Below are 23,107 nucleotides of genomic sequence, written 5' to 3' on the forward strand. Positions count from 1 at the left end.
GCTGGCCGGTAGCTCTGCCCTCAGAAAGAGCACCGTGACACTTTCCCCCTCCATGATGCTTAACGATCTCAAAAAGCTCTAGCAACCTTTCTTCCTGCAAACAAAAGGCACCCACACTAAGGCTAAGAGATGCTTCCAGAAGAAGGGAAAGCAGCAGGCGGTCTCCGGCCAGGGCTGTTCCTGCAGGGTTGAGCCAGTCTTTTTCCAGCCACTGATGCACATAGAAACAAGGTCCCCAAACCTTTCCATCAGGAAAGGCCTGTCCGACTGCTGCTGTGTATGCAACCTGCCATGACCTGGGACCCACGGGCCAGGGTCAAGGGGACAGACCCACGCCAGTTCTGCCCAGTTCAAATTCTTTCCGATTGGTGAACATTCCCTTCCTGGCTTCCCCACCATTGTACGCCCAGTGGCTGTGGTTTGAGTCATGACATCTAGAGGAAATGAACACAACCTTGGGCAGATGCCAACACGCTGCCAACTCGAACGCCCCATCGGCCGCGGCAGGGTGAAACCAAAACAGGACATGTCATGTTAGACCCCGGCCAGGAGGTAAAGCAGTATGCACGATTTCTTTGCTATCGAACTTAAAAGAACAGGAAATCAGTGGCAAATCTATTACATCAAAGTTAACCTCATCTGTGTCTCCCATGCTGGGGCGATAAGTCTGAGGGAAAGTGCGGCACCCCTGTCTGCGGCCTCTCCCGGCCCCGTGGCCCCCACCCAGGGCTGCGGCCAGCAGCCCTGTCCGGTCCCTACCAGGAGCTGGGGTTGGCCTGGAGGGCTGCCAGCAGGGGTTCTTCTCGCCACTGTAGCAGAAAGAGAAAACAGACCAGAACAGCAGCAGAAGTACGAGAACAGATGAGGTGCCAGCAGAAGTATCACCAGTGGAAAAAGGGAGTTCGTCTCATCTTCCCTGAAACCCACCTTTTCTCGACACCCTCTCAAGCCACACTCATCACACCACCCCCTCATGCCTGGCAGAACCACCGGGATCCCCGAATTATGGCAGGAACCCCTCTCCTGACTCACTGGAAGACATATGGAAAGCAGTGTTACCTTTATTAAAAATGTTATGACATTCTCCAAGCCCTAGAAAACATTTATGCCCTTAGCACACTTGACACATGACACAGGTATACAACTAGTGCTTATAGCTGCTCTCTCCAGAACACCATAAATACTTCAAGAATTTGTAATTCTGGGACGCCTGGGTGGCTCAGTTGGTTAAGCGGTTGCCTTCGGCTCAGGTCATGATCCCAGCGTCCTGGGATCGAGTCCCACATCGGGCTCCTTGCTCCGCAGGGAGCCTGCTTCTCCCTCTGACTCTGCCTTCCACTCTGTCTGCCTGTGCTCGCTCTCGCTCGCTCTCTCTCTGACAAATAAGTAAATAAAATCTTTAAAAAAAAAAAAAAGAATTTGTAATTCTGCTTAAATGTACATGCTTGTGTGTGTGTGTGTGTGTGTGTATGTGTAACTCAGATTAAACCAAACAGTTAAGTTCAAACATTACAGCTTGGATTCCAAGCCAAGGAAGTTCAACTCAGCCTAGTGAATTCCCAGAGGAAAGAGGTATAGAAAGCCACATGGAAAAGGTTATGCTGGAAAAAAACATCTTTATCGCATAACTTTCCTTGGCTGCAAAGGAAAGGAAGGAATGTGTGCTTGATAACATTCACACTTACAAAGCACCCTTTCTCCATGGGTCTTAAAGGGTTTTATGAGCAAGCACCAAGGCATCAGAGTGCAGGCAAGAGCACAGACCCTGGGGCAGTCAGACGACGCACAGGCATCCCTGCCACGGGGGTCAGTAGCAGGAGCCCCCACGGTAGCCCTCAGGATGGAAAACCCTGGAGGTGGGCTCTTCTAGCTCTAAGAGGAACCTGCCGAAACCTTCTCCCCCAGGAAGCCTCCCACGATCTGGCTCTGCACAAATGTCCGCAGAAGCAGGGAAATCGGGAAGAGAGCCTCCTTCCACTTGCTCATGGCTCTGGTCACTGCTGTACTTCTAATTCAGAATCAGCTTGCCATCCTAACCTCTGGGGAACCAGAATAAATTCAGCGCCCCTTCCACAAGACTGCTGCTCACTGCCCACCCCTCTCCTGGCCTTCTCTAAGCTACGTGTTCCCAAATGGACACCATATAGCATGGCTCTAACCCCCCTGCTGTCACCCTGCTGACAACCCCTGCTGGGATTAGGTCATGGACATACAAACATACACCATCACCAGCCTCCACCATCACTGGAGTGGGAGCTGGGGGAGGAGGAGGCATTTCAGAGCCATTAAAACAGGCAGGGAATGACTTCCCAAAGCCTTCATTTAAACAAACAAATTTTACATTAAAAAAATAAATGCAATAAAAAATACAATTTTTAAGAAAGCAAAACAGATACACGTCTCATACGGAGTCAAGTGCATCTCTTCCAAACAACATGCCGGAAGGCGGCAGCTTCAGACTGTGATTCATAATCAATCCCAGATGCTCGCTCTCCTGAGAAGACATTTTCCTTCCCCTGTCCAATCAGGGACACTTCAGGCTGAACCTATTCAAGAATCCCCGTCTTGCTTACTAACAGGGCTCCTGTACTATCGTGCCCCCAAGGACAGGAATGGCCCGCTCCACCCAGGGCAGAGGGAGGAGACACCGCTGTGGCTATAGAACCCGGGACAGCGGGAAGAAGGTAGCCAAAGATCACACTCACTCTTCTAAATCACACTTACTTTTATCTTGACTTCGTCACATTGGAATCTCATTCAAGGAATGACCTACAGGGGCGCCTGGGTGGCTCAGTGGGTTAAGCCTCTGCCTTCGGCTCAGGTCATGATCTCAGGGTCCTGGGATCAAGCCCTGCATTGGGCTCCCTGCTCAGCGGGGAGCCTGCTTCCCCCTCTCTCTCTGCCTGCCTCTGTGCCTACTTGTGATCTCCCTCTCTGTCAAATAAATAAAATATTTTTAAAAATAAATAAAAGAAAAAAGAAACAACTTACAGCTCAACTCCCACCCCCCAAATCTCCTTGTAATGCTTGGCAGCCACAGTTCCCTATCCTGTACTTGGATGGTTATTTGATTATTAAACCTGAGAGCATAACGTATCCCTTCAAACTGTATCTTGGTAGGTTCAACCCCTTATTCCAACTCTCCAAATCTCGCCCATCATTTGATGTAAGAACTTGTCTCCCCAGGACGCCCAAATAAGAGGTGAGCTCTTGGGCCTTCCTCAGCCACAATGTATCACAAGCTGGAAAAAAGGACTGGGACTTGGGTATTATAAACCATCCAGTTTGCTAGGGAAAAGCATCACTTAAAGGCAAAATTCCTTCCAAAGTGGATCCTTCCCAGACAGGCTTCTGGGTTATTATGACCCAGCTCCCCCAAGGCGGGGGTGGGGCATCTCATAATTTCTAAAAGGTAGGGCAGGGGCAGGGGGTAGCAAGAAAGGAGCCCTGTGGGACGGCTCAGGCCTTCCACACATCGTGTCTGCAGACAGGATTCCCATTTCTGCTTTCCCCCAGGACGGGGAAGGCTGTCGCCCGATAATGAGGTCTGGCTTTGAACACCACACTCGGTGCCTCTGACAGAGTCACAGGATGACTGTGCACACGTGACTGGGAGGCTGCCCTTCCTGCTCACATCTGTGTAAACCGTCTTCACACCCGTGTAAATCACACCGTACTGACTCGGAGCCTTGCTCCTCCTCAGGACATTAAGATCACTTCTAATCTACACAACCGCAGTGAGCAAGGCAATTATCATTCTTAAATGGCAACGTTTCCAAGAAACTTTCATAATCTTAACGAAACAAATCCTTACTCCTACTTCCTTTACATTAAAAAAAAAAAAAAGGCATTTGTTTGGAATGATGACAATTAGACTTCCTTAGTTTATAAAGGTCAGAGGACATCCAGATGTTGTCATATAAGCTGAGGATCCTTGTGAAGAACAGGTACTCGTGATCTGCATTTGGTTACTTATTTGGAGTATTTTTACCCCCAGATGCAGAAAAACTATTAAAGAATGGTACGGAAATACCTATAAAATAATAAGCTATAACTATGAAATTTAATCACCATGTATTAGAATGAATAATATATATGAATATTATGTAAACCATATTCTCCAGGTGTGAGAAAGTATCTGTAGCAAAATATGCTGGGAGACATTGTATCAAATCCCTTCACACTGACACAAATTAACCGTTGACTGACTGGTACTTCTTGGGAGAGGGCACAGCTGGAAGAAATGATTTCAGTGGCCCCCCTGAGTCAAGGCACTTACCTTTCAGTGTTACCCAGTACTGTTTCCACTTCCTCCGGGCCACCAACTCCAGCTTCTTTTCCTTCTGCAACGTGACGAGGGGTTTGAAGAACAGCCATCCAGCTTTTCGGACCACCCCTTGCTCCTTCTCAAAGAGCAGATCAAGTTGCTCCAAAGAGCTGAGGGACCCACTGCTGGAGTCTGCGGTTTCTGTGGACGTTTCTACATGCTCTGTGCTGGTCCTGCTCATTTCCAGCTCCCGCATGAAATTCTCATAAATGTTCTGTTGGAGGGAATCGCTGCCAATTGCATGAGCGGATTCGCTTCTCTGGGACAGGATCTGAGCGGAGCCCCCAGACCACAGTGAAGCAGACATCTGGAAGGGCCCCTGCACGTCCACATTCAGTCCATCTGAGCGGCTGTCAAAGTAGTCACTGCCTTCCTTGGACCTCGGCTCCTGTGAGCAATGCAGACGACCACCCATCAGAGGTCATGTACATTCAAAGCATCCCTTCCCCAACACCAGAAACACGTCGTCCTGCTGTTTGCTAATGCTGCTGTCACAAAGCAAGACTCTTCACAAAAATTCATCTTCAAACATTAAGTCACCAAACCAGAAAGAACTATAGAAATAATGTTGCCCAACCCAATCCAGAGCCAGTGGAGTCAATGCTTAAAGACAGGAACTCACTAAAGACTCCTGACTATGCTACCTCTAACCTACGCTGAGCATCAAGAAATTAACTAGTGTATTTGTAACACATCAGTGAAGATTTCCAGGCTGACATTTCTTTGCTGACCGAATTGGTGTCTTCCTGGAAGGAATTGCGTTCCTCATCCAGGTCTTCTTCCTGGATCCTTTTAAAGGTAGAAAATCTCCAGTTCCAGGGTCAAGGGGTTTAGGGAATAAGTACTCAGGTGTTTTCAGGTACTGTTATGCAAACTTCTCTTCCTCTACCCAAAACAATCCCCAGCTTCTCCCTACCCTTACCCATCTTAAGACTTGAGGATGTCTACCATCTTATTTTCCTTCTTCAGCTACTAAAAACCATACATGTGGGATTCTTTATCTACAAAAAGTATTTCCTAGTAATGCTGTTTTTCATAAACAGTATATTTTTTTTTACTTAATTTGGGAATTTCTTCCATGAAAGAAATATTCACTCACATCCTTTCATTTGAACATCTATTTTATTCTAGCCATTGGGGATACCAAAGACATGATTCTTAACTTCAACATGTACTGCAACATAAAAGCAGACATTGGCAGCTCTAAATAAAACTAATATCTATAAAATAATGGCTGCCCCCCGTGAGACTACAATGCACTGACAGTTAGTGGCCATGCAGAGCTGAAAACACGGAATGTTTCCTCACTTAGAGAAATCCGGTTATTTAAGAAGAATAACTTTCAGACAGGCCATTCACTGGTAAACATCAGTAAGTACATTTTTCATCAGAAAAGACTTAAAAGACTCTAACATTCCAAATTTAGAGCTTAGATTAAGGTAAGTCTGCAGAGCAGTGTCCAGTGTACACATCTACTCAGCTGCTAGAAGACTGTCCATTATATTGCCTTACCCATTAAAATAAAAATAAAATTAAATAAATAATAAACATATAATAATTTAAAATAAAAATGAGTCAAGCACCACTGACCGAAGGCCTCATTCTGAATACTCCACTGTGTGGAGGGGTTATCCTTTCCGACACTCTATCCGGAAATCCAGTAGCAAGTACATTTTGTAGGAAAATCATCAGCTGGAGAGTACTTCCAAATACCCAGGGGCTATAAACAACGGAGTCCCAATCGCAGCTATTACTAACAAAAATATTATTTTCCACTTGTGTTTACACCATGTCCCATAGTCATATTTATTTATACACAGATGCTTATGCAAGAATAGAGCAAGTAAGCCCGCTGCAGTGAGTCACTTAGAGAAGGAACTTTCAAAATAATTTAAGATTTTTTTTTTTAATTGTCACTTCGTTGCTCTTCAAAAACTCCTAAGAGGTGAAGGAATACTTCTCATTTAGCTAGCGTTAACATCATGTCAGCTACGAATGTGACTCTGACTCACAGCCCCCAAACACAGGGATGGCTTGGACACCCAGCAAGAGCTCTAATGGGGTGTTTCAAAACAAGCCAAACTCTGCCAGAGGAAAGACACTCAGGTGCCAAACTTAAATGTGACCCTATAAACACTGTTGACAGCCTTTCTTGTGAGAGAGTCTTCAGCTGGTAGTTGTAGCCCTCACTTTTAAATGTTCTACCACAGCAAAGCGTGACAAATTTTCCTAAGAAATGGGAAAATATTGCATTTCAGCATTTATATCTGATTCTTAAACATGAACTTTCCCAGTTTCTAACACATTTCTAAAGCTTTCTATTGAGAATCCTAATAACCAGTGACTGATTTTCAGCTAACAGGAATGTATGAGTGGACGTCCGTCCCTAAGTTGGCTCAGCTGCATTGCCCGTCGCCGTGCTATGCGTATGAAACCAAGGAGTCGTGTATACGTGTACACAAGGCAGTCTGACTTCCATTTCTCTGCATGCACCTAGATCATCCTAGGCAATGCAAAATGTAACTTCATGACCAGGGCACTACCGAAAAGAGGAGAGAGGAGCTCAAGAGAGTTCAGTCTCTCTCGGGAGGTAAAAGAAAACTCCTGATCATCATTCCTCACTTTCTAGGAAAATGTATTCAAATTCACACCTGGCCGTTGTTCACATGTCTTTTTCCTTCATCCCACAGTAGAGACCACTAGCTCTCTGTGACTACGCAGCCCTCAAAGGGCCGTGAGGTCTAAAATTAGGAGGGCCTAAAGGCCAGGGTCTCTGCCTCCTGAATGTCCGCGATCACTGCTGCCCACCAAATAAATACGCCTGACCCTCCTCCCAGGGCCCAGCGCAGGGTCATTCCTTCTCCTTCCCCCTCTGAGTTGGACATGACCATGTGACTAGCTTGGGCCAATAAAAGCATGCAGAAGTGACACATGGAAACTTCCAAAGCCAACACACAATTTTCTTTCCTCTTCTGCTGCCAAGGCTTGCAGTTTTGCAGATGGAACTGCTCTGTGGACCCAGGGTCCCAGAGAGGAACAGTGCAGACCAGACTGACAGCCTGGGAAAGAAAGGAACTTTGCTTGTACTAGCCTCGGAGTTCTGAGAGCTTTCTGTGATCTCAGCATAACCCAGCCCACCCTGACTGACAGAACTAAGAGTTCACCGAGGACAGGAACAAGGACTCACAGTACAGCTCCCTTAATATTAAGGTTTGTTGGCATCAAACACATCCTCCTCTCTAGCACATTCTCTCTGATTACTGTGGTACTCTTTTTCAGTTGTGTATGCTTTTTCACTAACTCACCCTACTGGTTAAAAACCCTAAGAAAGGGTTCCTCTTGTATACTGCTTCTTTAAAAAGTCAAAACAAGTCAGTCTCTCCATCATGGTAAGGGTTTCTGGACCTTAGCCCTGCTGGCACACCGAAGTTTATGTGATGTGAGAACATGCATTCATTTGGTGCCATCTGCTACACTGTCGGGAATTTTGCTCCCGTGCGCTGACTACATTTTTAAGGATCTAAACCTGATCTCTGCCATAAATCATGAAAGGAAAACAGAGGAGAAAAAAAAAAAAAACATGACCAACAAAAGTGGCACACGTTCATCTTGTTAACAAGACGAAAAATTCGTCTTGCTTACCTTTACGGATTATCGATTGTGGGAGCATAAGCAAAACTAAAAAGCTGGCTTCTCAGGATACCAAAGCGGTTCACTTTGACATTCAATAAGCCCAAAGCAACTACCAGTGGCTATCAACAGTACCTTGGCCATGTGTCTCATCGGAAAGAGCTCTTCTATGAGGCTTAGTAGAAATGGCTTTGACCCTGGCTTCTCCACCAACTTGCCATGTCTCTTTCAGGGAAGCCCCTCAAACTCCTTAAGCCTTATTTTCTTCATTTTAAAGTGAGGTGGAAGTCCTTTCCAACTTCCAAATTCAGACTTTTTGATTATCTAACCAGTCTGTTCTTCACTCCATAGGCTAACAAACCATTCAGAACGAAACCTCTGGATGACCCAGACTTGAAGGAGGTCACCTCCCAGGGGGACAGTGATGGCCTGAATGGGACAGAATGTGGTCAGTACACAGTGGCAAGTGGCCTGCCTTTAGCTGAACTAAACCTGAATTAGACTCAGTACAGTGGTGTGTGAGCCAGGACACACACGTGGACAATGAGGACCATACTCTATGCAAACAAGAGATGGGGAGTAACAGGCTCGAGGCCAGGATCAATTAGGGGTCCTGATAAATGACAGCTAAACCTCAGTCAGCCACAGAACACCTGAGTCAAAAAGACACAAAAGTTGCCTGTGTGGGATTATAGCCCCAGAGAAAGCAGGACCTATTTCCCTCATCAGGCTCAACTACTGCCAGCTGTTCAGGACATGGGACCTGATCTCTACTAGGCAGTGGTTGAGTGTGAAGAAGTGAGGAGTAAGGCGTTAGCAAATTACTACATTCGGGCATATGAAGAGTTCCGTGGCGGGACAGTGGTCCTCTGTTCTTCATCTGTGGGTAAAGGGAGAGCCAGGGGCAACAAAGCACAACACGGGAGGGGTGCTGGTGGTGTGCCTCATGCATGAGAAGGAAGTAACTACTAGTAAGTTTTACAGATCTGACACGATCTACTCAGGGAAGGCGGGATCTTGGTCACCCATAAGGCTCTATAAAATTTTATAATTCCGTATCTATCTAGGATGGATAAAACGCAGTTTTACTAGAGACAAACTGCCCATTCAAATCTTCAACAATGCGACTTATATTGTGTAAGCAAAGGAAAAAAAAGAAAAAGGAAAAGCTTTCTTCCTTCTACAAATAACTAGAAGTAGAAACACACAAAATAGAAAAGCCAAGAGCAAAAGAATTAAAAACCTAGCAGCGCCTGGGTGGCTCAGTCAGTTGGGCATCAGCTTTTGGGTCAGCAGGACCCCAGGGGTCCTGGGATGGAGCCCAGGGTCTAGCTCCCCGCCCAGTAGAGGAGTCTGCTTCTCCCTTCCCCTCCCTCCCTGCTAGTTCTCTCTCTCTCTCACTAGGTATCTTAAATAAATAAAATCTTTAAAAGAAAAAGAAGAACTAAAACCTAGCACTTACCACTAGTTACCTAAAAAGGCAACCTATTACTTTCCTTCCTGTATTGTTTCCCCAATACAACTTTATACATCATAATAAGTATTATCCTCATCACAATTCTTTTATCAGGCATTATATTTTTGATATTACGTGTTCTTGGGTACAAGATGTTTTCAAAAACTGTTTGCTAACCCCCTTAGAAGACAATGAGATTATACAGATAATTTTTTTTACGTATCCCCAAAAATGTTAATTTCCCCAAAGTAATATCAAGTTCAGGAAAGCAACTCATTCCCAAATAACAATGATCTAGCTCTCCTTATCTTTAGGCTTCAAGAATGAGCTCTAGCAAAATTCTCAGATGACCAGTTCACTGGGGAATTCTCTGGAATGCTGTACTTTCTAAGGACAGTTTGGCCACGCCCTGGGACGAGGCCTGTGTCCTGTGTCCTGTGGTGTTGGCAGCAGAGCGCAGGAGGTGAGCTTGCACTGAACCAGAGAGCCTGAGGTTGTGGGTTAAGAGAAAAAGTGCGCATCTCAAGGGTAAGAGAAAAACCACCCTACCCACCCCAGCAAACAGGAGGCGCCCAGTCCCAGACTAAACTCTTCACTTTCCTGAGCTCCCTTAGCCTCAGCCCAGCGCCCTGGGGCAGCTCAGGCAACACTCCTGCTGCTGGAGAAGGGAAGGGAAGCTTCCCCCTCCACCCTAAGGTGTACTCACCTGCAGCTTCCTTTTCTTTCTGGAGAGGCTTCCCGTCCAGTCGCTGATGCGGCGCATGCGGGCTTTGAGCGTGTCCTTCTTGGAGGCGTCCTCGGTCAAGGCCTTGGACTTGCGGCAGGGGAGGGTGAAGGACGAGTACGGGCCGGGGTCCCTGCGCTCCACCCGGGACGGCACGTCCATGTCCGAGGCGAAGGACACGCGGTGGCTGAGGCTGGCGGGCGTGCCCACGAACTCGTCGGACAGCCGCAGGCCCGAGGGCGCCGGGCTGGGGTCGGGGTAGAGCTCCCGGAGCGAGGACAGGGACGAGCTTTGGTTGAACAGCTTGGGGGCCCCGGGCGGCGGGAAGTCGGCGGCGCAGAGGCCGGGGGCGGGCGTGCCGGGCACGGGCAAGGAGCCCTCGGCCTCGCTGGCCTCGCTGGCCTCGCCCACGGGGCCCCAGGGCGAGTCGTACCAGGACGACTCGGAGCTCAGGGAGCTGCCCTTGCTGGAGCGCGGCCGCGAGTCCGGGGGCGAGTCGGGCCCGGCGCCCAAGGTGGGCGAGTAGCGCAGCAGCCGCACCGGGCCGCCCGCGTCCCCCCGGGGCCCCCTGCCCTGCTGGCCGCCGCTGTGGAACTCGACCCGCAGACAGCCGTCCAGCTTCCCCAGCGTCTTGATGAGCACCCGGGGGCTCCTGCGGTCCTCGCCGGGCGGCGTGGCGGCCGCGCTCTCGCTCCTCCCGTAGCAGTTGAGAAGGTGCCCACTGCAGTCCCTCGAGACGGCGAGGTCAGCCGCCCGCTCGTGCCCCACGTCGTGGAAGCCGTTCTCCGCCGAGAAGGCCGCGCTGCCGCTCTGGAACTCGTTCCCCGAGCCGCTGGTCCTGGGCTTGGGGTAGGCGCTGCTTTTGGGGACTTTGCACGTGGGTCCGCCCAGTCTGGATGCGTAAGGCTGAGCGCTCTTAAAGTGGGAAAGGCAGCTTCGGGCCAGGGACCGGGACTTGTAACCCGCTCCGCTGCCTCCGTGACCCCATCCGTGCAGGGACTTGTCATCCCTCCCATGAACGCTGCGGATTTTCAGGGAGCAAGGCTTTTGCTCAGCACCAGTGTTAGAACTGCTATGATTTTTAGATCCTGGAAGGGTGTACTGACTCTCAGAGTTCCCCATTGTAACCTAAATTAAGAACAGTAGCATCAGTAAGAAACATGACCTAAGTTACATTCTACTGTGACAGAATTTTCTAAAAAAAAAAAAAAAAAAATTAAAAAGTTCCACACATTACAAAAGAACGACTTTTTTTGGTGTCCCACACAAGTCAGAGAAGTAGGGACAGAAGTTACCTACTGAATTGATTCTCCTTGTGCCATGCAGGTCTTAACCAAGCAGACAAACTAGTTACTTTAAATACATAATTTTTTTGTATGATATTAATACAGACATCCAATAGGCATAAAAATCAACTTAAAGTAGAGGCCTCCTGTAGGTGTGGCACTGAGAGGTTCCGAATAAATGACTCTTGAACAGAAACATGAAGGAAAGCATCTTAGCTCAGGCACTCCAAAACACCAGCTCCTCAGTGACCAGAGACAACGACTTCTACCACACGCCAACTGCTAGAAGAGCAAATACCTCACCCCAATAGAAGACACTACTGCTCCTTTTTAATAACATGAGTCTGGGGACCACACTCTGTTGGAGTTTTGACAGATCACACAGAATAGGAACACCACAAAAGGAGTCCCCCCAAACTAGGATGAGATGAAAACAGGAGTGGGGTAAAGAATAAAAGTTCTCATTTGGGGCAGAAAAACGTTTTAATAAAACGAATCTCTAGTGCTTGTCTAAAGCCTTTGAGGGTCCTCAATTTAGAACATGATGAGGAAAAGCAGTTGGAAGCTGATTTATCAGAATACGGATGTCTGAAAAAAAATTTAGATTCTTTTCATTCCCTGTAAAACCCCAATGTGTTCGATTCATCTATTACTTAAGCCAAACACGCAAGTTGAAATTTGAGCCAAACCTTCCCCTTGGGTTTTTCACCCTAATTGGTATATCACTATTTGAGGCAAGTTAGATACATGTTTCCAGTTCCATTTCAAAATATATTTAGTAGGTTTTTAATTCTTTTAAAATTACCTAAGAATGTACACCCACAAAACAAAAGTCAAATGGATTGACTTTTCTTTGGTAGGAATTAGCAAACACAATTAAAAACAAAATTAACCAGACTGAACAATGAAACTTACTTATTACCTTGATCACAGTCTTGCCACTCGACGTGAACCACAACTCATGTGCGCTGGCTTTACCTGAAGTCTAGTCTGTGCTCTGAGAGAGAGTAAGAGTCAGAAGGCTTTACTGGGTCCTAGAAAAAGGCAGCATGGTTAAGTATGGCACGTGAATCCATGAAACGATTCTGAAAAACAGAAATACAAGAAAACTGTCAAGCATTTTACACTGAGCTCCCAGAAGGTCAAAGCAAAAGTTTCTTGTAAATTACATGAAAAAACCACCAGTGTCCACAATCACTATCAGAATAATAAATGAAATGTCTGTGAACTGCTTGATTCATCAGAGGTGTTGGAAGATATAAATGAAGCTAGAACTGCCCATCCAATCTTGTAAAGGCCATTAACTCAGCACACAGTCTGTAGTCCAATGCGTGCCTTTGTTTCAGCGGAGGGCAGGTGAAGGCACTGGCATGAGTCACGGCTCGTCTGTCACCACCAGTAGGAAAACAACTTGCAGACTCTGCACACCGACGGGATGGCAGGAGCATCACCCTGATAGGACAACAGGGCATTGTTCTCTATTTGACTCAGTAGTAACAACAAAACCCCAAATGCAGAATCACCGTGAAGTAACTTCCCTTTTAGAGACTGACCCCATAAAGGAGATCAAAAGTTTATCTCCCGCGAATGTCTGGGTCTTTCCACACAAGAAGCAGGAGCAGGAGGCCCACCTTGGAGGGTAAGACGACAGCCTGGGGAAGCTGCCATCTGGCGGGGCTCACTCCCGGCACTCAAAGCCTGAACGTTCTCGAAAGACAGAGCAGAGCCGTGTGGGTTCAAGTGGAACTTTCTCCCTATTCAAAAAAAAAAAGAAGAAGAAAATTATTTATAACTGTGTTAAAATACACATAGAATAAAACTGACCATCTTACCCATTTTAAACTGTACCGTTAGTTGTGTTAAGTGCATTCGTATTCTCACGCGGCCAGTCTCCAGAACACTCACCTCACAAAACTGAAACTCCTCACCCCGCTCCCCAGAGCCCCAGCTTCCATTCTTGAGGGATCTCACAGAACCAGAATCACACAGCAGCATTTGTCTTTTCGGGACGAGCCTATCTCCCTTAGCAGAATGGCTTCCAGGTTCCTCCATGTTATAGCTTATGTCAGAATCCCCTTCCTGTACAAAGCTGGGCAGGTGCACACCCCACCTCGCTCATCTACTTCTCCATCAGTGGACACTCGGGCTGCTTTCCACCTGTTGGCCCTTGTGAATGATGCTGCTACAAATGTGGGTAGACAGACTCCTCTCCGAGACCCTGCTTTCAGTCCTTTGGCGTATCTACCCAGGACAAGAACTGCTAACTCCTATGGTAATCCTGTTTAACTTTTTAAGGAACCACCATCCTGTTTCCACAGCAGCAGCACCACTGCGATACCCCCACCGACCGCATCGGTGGAGTCCAGTTCCTCCACACTCCCAACAGCCCTGCGGTTGTCTGGGTGTTTGACAGGGGCCACCGATAGGTATGAGAGGTATCTTAGTGCAGCTCTAGTGTGCGTGGTCTCTAATGACTAGCAATGCTGCCCATCCTTTTATGTGCTTGCTGGCCCTTCGTATAGCTTCACTGGAGGGCTCCACAGTGACTTTTTTTTTTTTTTTTTTTAGGATTTGATTAATTTATTTGACAGACACAGATCACAAGTAGGCAGAGAGGCAGGCAGAGAGAGAGAAGGAAGCAGGCTCCCTGCTGAGCAGAGAGCCTGATGCGGGGCTCGATCCCAGGACCCTGGGATCATGAGCTGAGCCAAAGGCAGAGGCTTTAACCCACTGAGCCACCCAGGCACCCCTCCACAGTGACTTTTAAAGTTAATGAAGCACCAGCCCTAAGTTTCTCCAATAAGGCCAAAGACACAAGTCTGCTGAGACTACTGTATAATCTCACGTATCCACTTTAAATTGGGGAGTTGGGGGGAATATCAAAAAGGTCTTTCACTTTGGTAGTAGCAGGAGGATCTACGAGCATCTCACTCATGTGGCCAGAAACAGCACCTGCTACACCACTACCCACTTCTCTTTCAGTGGGCACTCACAAACATCTAAAAGAGGCAACAGCCACTGGCTGAGATGCCACTAAAACACGGCCCCCGGGACCACTTTGACACCAGAGCTGGATCACAAGAACTCCACCTTTTCTTCTTAAAAGGGGAGAGGGGAGAGGGAGAAGGAGAAAGACAATCCTAAGCAGGCTCCACGCCCAGGGCAGAGCTCGACACGGGGCTCCATCACAGCCCTGAGATCACGACCAGAGCCAAAACCAAGAGTCGGGCACTTAACCAGCTGAGTCACCCCGGCACCCCAAGAACTCAACCCTTTTAAAAGCTCACAATCTGAGTTGTCAGTATTTTCTCTGCTACATCTTAACTCAAGGAACTCGAAGCGGCAGAGTCACCCCGGCTGCCACCACGGAGGCCTCCCCCACGAACTGATTGCGGGGAGCCTCTGAACTTGTTTACTTTGCTCAAGACCAAGGCCCGGTGATGACCCCCAAGGTGAAAGGCTCCAAGGTCACTCACCCACAGCTGCCTGCTTTGTCAGGCCCTTCTGCTCCGAAGGTCACGTGCCTGAAGACCAGCACACACAGCCCTGGCGTCAAGCCCTCCAACATCAGTGGCTCAAAACTGCCGCTGAGAAGCCCCCTTTGTCAGCTGCTCAAGGACACACAAAGGCCAGGAATCAAAGCCACAGAAGGGCTCCAGGGCGGAAGCTCAGTCCCCAACAGCAGGTTATAACCTCAACGCTTCATATTACTTTTGAAATTAAGTAGCTTAATTTTTATGTCATGTTATGCTTCAAAAACATAGCCCTGGACCCTGTCCCTTACAGGACACTGTCCACGCGAGGCCTGCCATTTTGGGGGCCCATTCAGTACACACCTGTTGAACTAAATGAACCAATTTCATGTGGCAGAAGGTTGAGCAGGAATGAGAAGGAATCATTCCCAAAGGGTCCAGCCAAAAGACTGACACATATGCCCACGAGGGCATGTTTCCACTGAACACAACACTCCCTAGAGAAAAGCAAAAGGCGATTGATGGAGACGGGGAACAACGTGCATTGTTGCCTACAGAAATGCCTATCAGCTGTTCAACCTCTTCAGCCAATCCTGGCAGAAGAAAACCAGCCTTCAACTAGAATGAGAAGAATTTATTCAATATTTATGAGGAATTTATTGACAGGAAGGGTCATTTCTGAGGGAAACAATTATCCTGAGGAGTTTGGCAAACTGAACAGATACTAACGGTCATGCTTCCGCTGGGATTTTTGTCTAGAAAAAAGAGAATAAATAGGTCAAATGTTCAGCACCCCTGACTCCTTTAACAAAGGAAATTTATGGTAGTTAAAAACATTTTTGTTTGGGTGCCTGGGTGACGCAGTTGGTTAAACCACTGCCTTCTGCTCAGGAAGTGAGCCCGGAGTCACAGGATCAAGTCCCGCATCGGGGTCCCAGCTCTGCGGGGAGTCTACTTCTCCCTCTGACCTTCTCCTCTCTCATGCTCACTCGCTTGCTCTCTCCCCCCTCTGTCTGTCTCAAATAAATAAATAAAATCTTTAAAAAAATTTTTTTGTTGATAGAAAGGGGGCTGAAAATACGAAACAACAGATTCCCTATTTTTTTTTTAAGAGAAGAAACAGTTCAAAGACCCCAGCGTCTCTAAGCAGAAAAAACAGATATTAGATACACTAACCTGTAATAATCCGTATTAGGAGTGCCTTCATGTAGTAACACGCATTAGGTATGCTAACCTACAACTGATGTTAATGGGTATATAAATGTGCATGCAGGCCCACAGCTGACTGAGAGAGAATTCAGGGAAGACATTCTGGAATAAACGATATGCTGCAAAGACTGTGTGTGCTGAGCAAACACTGTGTGTTGCATAAACACTTTTTTATAATAATTCTTTTATTTATTGTATAATAAAATAACACAATTTTTAAAAATAGACCACCATCTCATGAACCTAAAAGAAAGACAAAAAAGTCCTTGTCTTTGGTTTTTTGCATTACCTTCCAATCTCCAATTACATAAATGTGCTTTTTAAGCTAAAATCACGAATAAGAACAATGTTTGTTCTTATTAAAACTGTGATCAATGACCACCCCCCAGAAATGTGCGGCGATGTGAAGGAATTCACAAATACGTCACCACGATCCCAACAGCCACTGGGACCTACTGAAATCCACAGAAAACCTCTTTCAGGAGGAAATGCAAGATTTACCTTTTCTTCATTTGCCTTGAACTGATGTGTTAAGATTAACAAAGTCTCCATTTCTATGCAGTATAGAGTTTACAGCAGAGGAAAGACTGCTTTGTCTCTGGCCTGGGCCAGCTGTCAGAAAGAGCAACTAAAGGGGAGTAAGAAGCACCCCCCCCGGGGGCCAGATGGCTCTGTGAGGAGGACCGGGGCTGACCAGGGACAGCAAGCACAACAGAAGTGTGGGGACACTGCATAAAAGCAGGCTTATGGCTGGGCAAGGCAGTGAGGGAAACTCAGGTTCTACCACCATGAGACACCAACAAGGCTTCTCATGAAATTCCAGAGAGATTTTCGTACTGAAATAGGAGCTTCTTCTTTGTCCAAGGCCAACATTCCAGATGGTGCTAAGAACTAAGAAAAAAGATGAGAATACGACTAGCCATCATTAACCGTAACAATATCTACCTGGTGTCCTTTATCTGGGGGTGGGAGGCTGGAGAGGAGGTACTTTGATCATTAAAAAGACAAGTCTCTGATTCCTACTCTAGTTTGTGTCAGAGAACTTGAGTTTAAGACCCGTTTCCATCTCTTAAATAGCACTAGTCTTTGGGCAAATTACCTAACACTCTGAATCTCATTTCCCCCACTTACAACTTGAGGATAAAAATATCTACCCTACTGAGACTAGTGGAAATATACATGAAACCACCAAAAAAACCTGGGAAACACAGCACACACCCAGAGTACTATTACTAGCTTTAGTTTTAAGTCTAATTTCGTGTACTATGATATCAAATCTTAGGGCCATTTGTTGTTCCATTTTATTCACTATCAATTATGCTAATTATTATATATTTATATATTTGTAATCTTCCAAGTTCTGTTAGCACATTTCTGATTTTTTTTTATCAATTCTCCAAACAGTAACAGCATGTAAAACTACCCTGTATGTCAGAGGTCTGCCAAATGTCAACAAAAGCAGTCACATAAGTACGTGGCTTATGTTATTAGATAGTCATGATAAAAAAAAAAAAAAAATGAGGGGCACCTGGGTGGCTCAGTGGGTTAAGCCGCTGCCTTTGGCTTGGATCATGATCTTGGGGACCTGGGATCGAGCCCTGCATTGGGCTCTCTGCTCAGCGGGGAGCCTGCTTTCCCCTCTCTCTGCCTGCCTCTCTGCCTACTTGTGATCTCTCTGTCAAATAAATAAATAAAATCTTTTTTTTTTTTAATGGACGAAAATAACCTAACTGCTCAATGAACAACTGGTATGACTTTAAAGCAGTCATTCTCAACACCACATCAACTTTGGCCCCATGAGGACAATTGGTAGCATCTGGAGACATTTTCAATTGTCACAACTGGGGTCAGGTCATCTGGTGGGTGGAATTCTGTCCGTGGCCAACAGGATGGCCCCCATGTGTTCCCTGACCTAATGTGTCAATAGTGTTGAGGCTCCGAAACCCTGCCTTCAAGTTTTACTGCCTGTCTTATTAAAACGGCTATAACACAAGCACATGCTGAAAAATCGGAAACAAATGCATTCATCGCTGCCAGGCTCCAAACTTAGTAACAAACGCTCTACATGTTGCCCAAACCTGCTTCTCTCATGCTGAGTCAGTGAACTAGTCACAATGCGAGAACTAAATGCCATGACTCAAAGAGGCCCGTTGCTCATCACAAGAAGACTTGAACCCCATGCGTAAAGGAGGCAGGCGAGAGGAGCATCTGGTCTCCCCAGGAACAGTGCTTAGGAAGAGGGATCCTTACCAGTCAAGCAGGCAGACAGCAAGCTGCTGCCAGGGCCTCAAAAGCGGAACGTGCCCTGCAGAGCCCTAGCAGTGCTGTTCCCATCCAGCAGGGCCCCTTCCAAAGGCGTATTCACAGATGGACGGACGTACCAACCTGCACGTCGGAAAGCCCAGGACCAGGCGGCGGGTGCCGGGCGGGGAGAGGTAGTGAATGCCACAGAAACCACAGCCCGGCTTCTGCAGCACCCAGCGCCTGAGGAAACCAATTTATCCCAAGGAGGGTCTCCGCGCTCACCCCTGTTTCGTAACAAACTCTAACGTGTAAGCATTTAGAAATGCTTGTCCAACTACGGGTCGTGAAATTCGTGTAATGAATCGGTGATCAGTATTTTTCTAAGAACAGAAGAGCGATAGAGCAGAGTACAGAATAAAATCAGACAGAAAGGAGAGACGAGCCTTCCAGTCAAAGTAAAAACGGTTTTATGAAATTAAATTCTGTGTGTGCTTGTCTGTTTGCGTGGATACTGAGCGATAATGAAGAACAATGGTGTCTTCACGACCAAACCAAAAAAAAAAAGTGTGAAAAACAATGAAACAGTGACTTATAAAACCTCAAGGAGCAGTTGCATGGCACATCTCTTTTAGTAAGACCCAAGGACAAACAGAGTCCAGGGAGTCTCAAAAGATTTGCTCGCTCACAGCCCCCGGCAAACGCGTGAGCTAAGGACAGGAAGAGACGAAGCGCCGCCGGGGTCAGAGGGCAATCCCGGGCCCCACAGGCTGGGCACAAGGTCCTCGCTCTCCTTCATTCTACATCTTAAAAGAAACTTTCACTGGATGTTTAAATTCTTCAGAGCAAAGTTAAAAACTAAGCCCCTACGGGCACGTGGGTGGCTCAGTCCGTTAAGCATCTGCCTTCAGCTCAGGTCGGGGTCCCAGGAGAGTCCCTGCTCTGCGGGGAGTCTGTGTCTCCCCCTGCCCCTCCCCACACTCACGCTGTCTCACACTTTCCTCAAATAAAGCAATCTTAAAAAAAAAAAAAAAAAAATTACTCCCCGCAAAAGTTAACTGAAGACCTGAGTCTTGAAGGATGAGTGGGATCCTGTTGGGTGAAAATAGGAAAAGAAAGGCCGTCCAAGGAAGAGAAAAGCAGTTTCTGAGACATGGGCACTGTGTGACAGCGTGTGGAGTCCCTAAGTGACTGCATGGAGAAAGACCCCGGCTTGTTCAGGAGAAACTCAAGGGCAGCAGGGCCTGACCACTGGTGTCAGGGACAAGGTTTAGAGAAGGGGGAGGTGGGAGAGGGGGAGAGGCTAGGGAGATGTCGACTCTCAGTAACCCATCACCCCTCCCCATGCGCCCTGCTGTCCCAGAAGCACCACGGTGTGCCACCCCCGAGGGACACCTGAGCATACCGTCTGGAGAAGGAGCCCACAGTCATCCACACCTCAAAGATCAGTGTGGGGGCAGCAATGGCAAAGGAGGAAGACGTTCTCAGTGCTGGCAGAACCTTGGAAGTTGAACGTCACAGAGTCCCACTCACCATTCGACATGAATGAGGAGACCCTCCTGCTTATGCCCCCCTCTGTCCTGAGACTGAGGGGAACAAAAGGGATGTATGATCTGATCCTGTCCCCAAAAGGGCTTCTCAGATGGCGTGGGGAGGGGCTCATTACCAATATAAACTATTTGTAGAACCAATAAGGGGTTTATGACAATTTTAACAGCATGGAGTTCACGAGCGAGGTGGTGAGACCAACAATCCCACAAATATTATCGGTATGTCGCTGGAATGCCAGGGAGCTGAGGGCCCAGCCTCATCTGCGCCGTCACAGAAACTGAACATAATTCAGGGTTTGGTTCTTGTTGTTTTATTTAAACCACCTTTTCAAGCAAAATTATAGAATTTAGTTTTAAATAAAATAACCCTTGAGAAAATAATGATTTTTCTTATTTTTCTTTTTGAAATGATCAGAATGCCTTTCATACATTTTCATCCTTGTTTTTCCCAGTTTTCCTTTTTTTTAAATATATCAAATGTTCAGTCCCTCCCTTTTCTCCAAAGTCTACTTAAAATCTCATCCAAAATTTGGCCAACATCCTTGCCTCTACAGACCTTGCGCAGTAAGCACATTTGGTGGCGGCCAAAAACGCACAAGATTCAGGTTTGCTAGCATGACTTTCCAATAACCTCTCATTTTAAACTTTTATAAACAGGAACCCTTCCACAAAAAAAGGGAGTTCAGGCTTGGGTGAGTCCTCCCCAAGCTTTGTATGGAAACAGAAGCCCTTGCATGGGGACGCGCAGGCTTTGAACCACGGGGCTTCTCGCGGACTCGGACACCAGCAGGTAAGGCACGTGCTTCAGTAAATCAGAAGCAGGCATCGCACCCCTGAACCTCAGTCACATTCTGTGACCAAAATACACCGTGGTAACTGTACCTAGTGATTCCTGGTTAAAATCTTGGTTCATTATATACTGTTCAAGTTAAAAAATGAACAGGCTTAAACCGCACATTTTTTCCCCTCATTCGAGTAGGCGCTTTCCTCGCCCTTATAAACATGTGACTCTTCCACCCCAGCCCAGCACGCAGCCTGATCGGAGAGCTCACTTCTCCAAGCCTGAGGCTTAAGGCTACAACAGAAGTTGTTCTGGGGTCCACAAGGGTCCACAGGTAAAATTAAACAAGTTGTTGCTGAACTTTTCCTTAAATTATATGATTATTCACAAAAAAACCTAGTCTGATTTTAGCTGGCAAATTTACAGAAACTTCCAGGAAAAAAAAAAAAAAATGAATAGATTAGGTATAGCTTAAATTGCATAATTTAGGGGCGCCTGGGTGGCTCAGTGGATTAAGCATCTGCCTTCAGCTCAGGTCATGATCTCAGCGTCCTGGGGCTGAGCCCTGCATCAGGTTCCCTGCTCAGTGGGGAGCCTGCTTCTCCCTCTCTCTCTCCCTCTGCCACTCCCCCTGCTTGTGCTCTCTCGCTCGTGCTCTCTCTCAAATAAGTAAAATCTTTAAAATAAAATAAATTGCCTAATCTACAGAATTTGCAATTTTTTGGATACCTAAAGTAGAAGGACACACGGAGGGAAGAAAAGGATCTAACGTGCCCTGAACTGCTGTGTGCCAAGGCCACTTGGGGCGCAAGAACCCCAAATGCTTTCAGGATCAGCCCTGTCACCTCCAGGGATTAAATAATTTCACCAAGACCACTAAGGGGTCAAGGCAGGAAACCAACTTGGAAGTCTTTTAGTACTGTTTTAATACAGGTATTGCATCACAATAGTTTTTAAATATTTCTGCACTTTTCAACCTGAAATTTTCCTTTTTTTTTTTTTAAAGATTTTATTTATTTGACAGAGAGAAATTACAAGTACACTGAGAGGCAGGAAGAGAGAGAGAGAGAGAGAGAGGGAAGCAGGCTCCCTGCTGAGCAGAGAGCCCAATGCGGGACTCGATCCCAGGACCCTGAGATCATGACCTGAGCCGAAGGCAGCAGCTTAACCCACTGAGCCACCCAGGCGCCCCCCCCCTTTTTTTTAACCAAAGTACAATTTAACTTTCAGGCTTTTCTTCTCAAAGAACATTTGTGACCCACGCCCCTTTCCTAAAGAAAGCACTACGAAAGTCTGTCTCTGATGGTATCCCTTTTTCAGGCGGCAAAGGCTTACACAGCTGGGAGTGGCCAGGAGAGAGAAATGAAAAACTGAACTTTTAAGTTAACGGAGAAGATTTAAGGTTACAATGTAGTTTGTCCATTTCACTACTTCACAAAAAAACATCACACAAAGGAAAAATTGGTTTTCTTGGTGGCGCACACTTCATGGTCTCTAGCTTAAATATCCACTGGAATTTAGAATATACCTCCTGGGGCTCAATCAGTTAAGCCTCCAAATCTTGGTTTTGGCTCCGGTCATGATCTTATGGGTCATGAAACTGAGCCCCACGATAGGCACCACACTCAGGGGGAGTCGGCTTGATGATGCTCCCCCTCTTCCTGTCTCCTTGCTCACATGCATGCACTCTAATAAATAAATAAATCTTAAAAAAACAACAAAAAAAAAAAAACAAAAAAAAACAATATACTTCCCCAAGGCTGTGAGGGTGAGACATGGTGACCAAGCCCCCGGTGGTAGAGAGAGGGAAGGGGAACTCAAAACCACCGTACAGCCAAGTGGCATCTTCCTGAAGCTTTAATTTCACCGGAGGTGAAGTAATTTTAGAATTGCTTCCATAAGGAAATATATAATGAAGTAAAATAGAAAATTTACATGTTTGAGGTAAAATATAGGAGTTCCAACAATATTTAGGATTCGTATTGGGCTGCTGTAGGAATCTCATCAGGCATCCTAGGTAAGAAACACTTTGACTGTTTACTGAACAACTACTTTGTGGTGGACACTGTTCCAGGCCTTGAGGATATAACAATAAACAGACCCCATTCCCCAAAATTCCTGCTTTCATGGAGCTTCTATTATAGAAGGGACGGGACGAACAACAAATGAGGAAAGTAAGTAAATTACTATAAGGGGACAAGAATTTTAGCAAAAAAAAAGGAGGAGGAGGAGAGGTTGGGGGAGGGATACTGTCATTTTAGAAAGGGCGGAAGAGGAAAGCCTCACGGAATGTGGCATTTACGTAGACAAGCAGGACAGAAGCCATGTGAATTCTGGGGAAAAGACACTCGAAGCAGAGCACAGAAAGGACACATGCTCAAAGAGGTAGAACAGGCAGGCCGGTGTGACCGGCACAGAAGGGGTCAAAGA

The 23,107-nt window shown here is 46.6% G+C and overlaps 1 protein-coding gene across 4 annotated transcripts in view; it reads right to left on the bottom strand.

Annotated features, from left to right (window-relative positions):
- Nucleotides 1-23,107, bottom strand: part of TIAM2 (TIAM Rac1 associated GEF 2) — a 228,084-nt gene that overhangs the window by 97,549 nt on the left and 107,428 nt on the right. For all 4 annotated transcript variants that reach the window (XM_082731372.1, XM_082731373.1, XM_082731375.1 and 1 more), the window contains 4 exons: nucleotides 13,055-13,177; nucleotides 12,346-12,508; nucleotides 10,120-11,265; nucleotides 4,280-4,715 (listed from right to left, as the gene is read on the bottom strand). In XM_082731372.1, coding sequence (XP_082587498.1) covers nucleotides 4,280-4,715; nucleotides 10,120-11,259 — 1,576 coding nt within the window. In that variant the 5' untranslated portion in view covers nucleotides 11,260-11,265; nucleotides 12,346-12,508; nucleotides 13,055-13,177. The remainder of the gene's footprint in view (nucleotides 1-4,279; nucleotides 4,716-10,119; nucleotides 11,266-12,345; nucleotides 12,509-13,054; nucleotides 13,178-23,107) is intronic.

This window comes from Mustela nivalis, assembly GCF_964662115.1.
Source record: "Mustela nivalis genome assembly, chromosome: 5".
Classification (NCBI taxonomy): Eukaryota; Metazoa; Chordata; class Mammalia; order Carnivora; family Mustelidae; genus Mustela; species Mustela nivalis.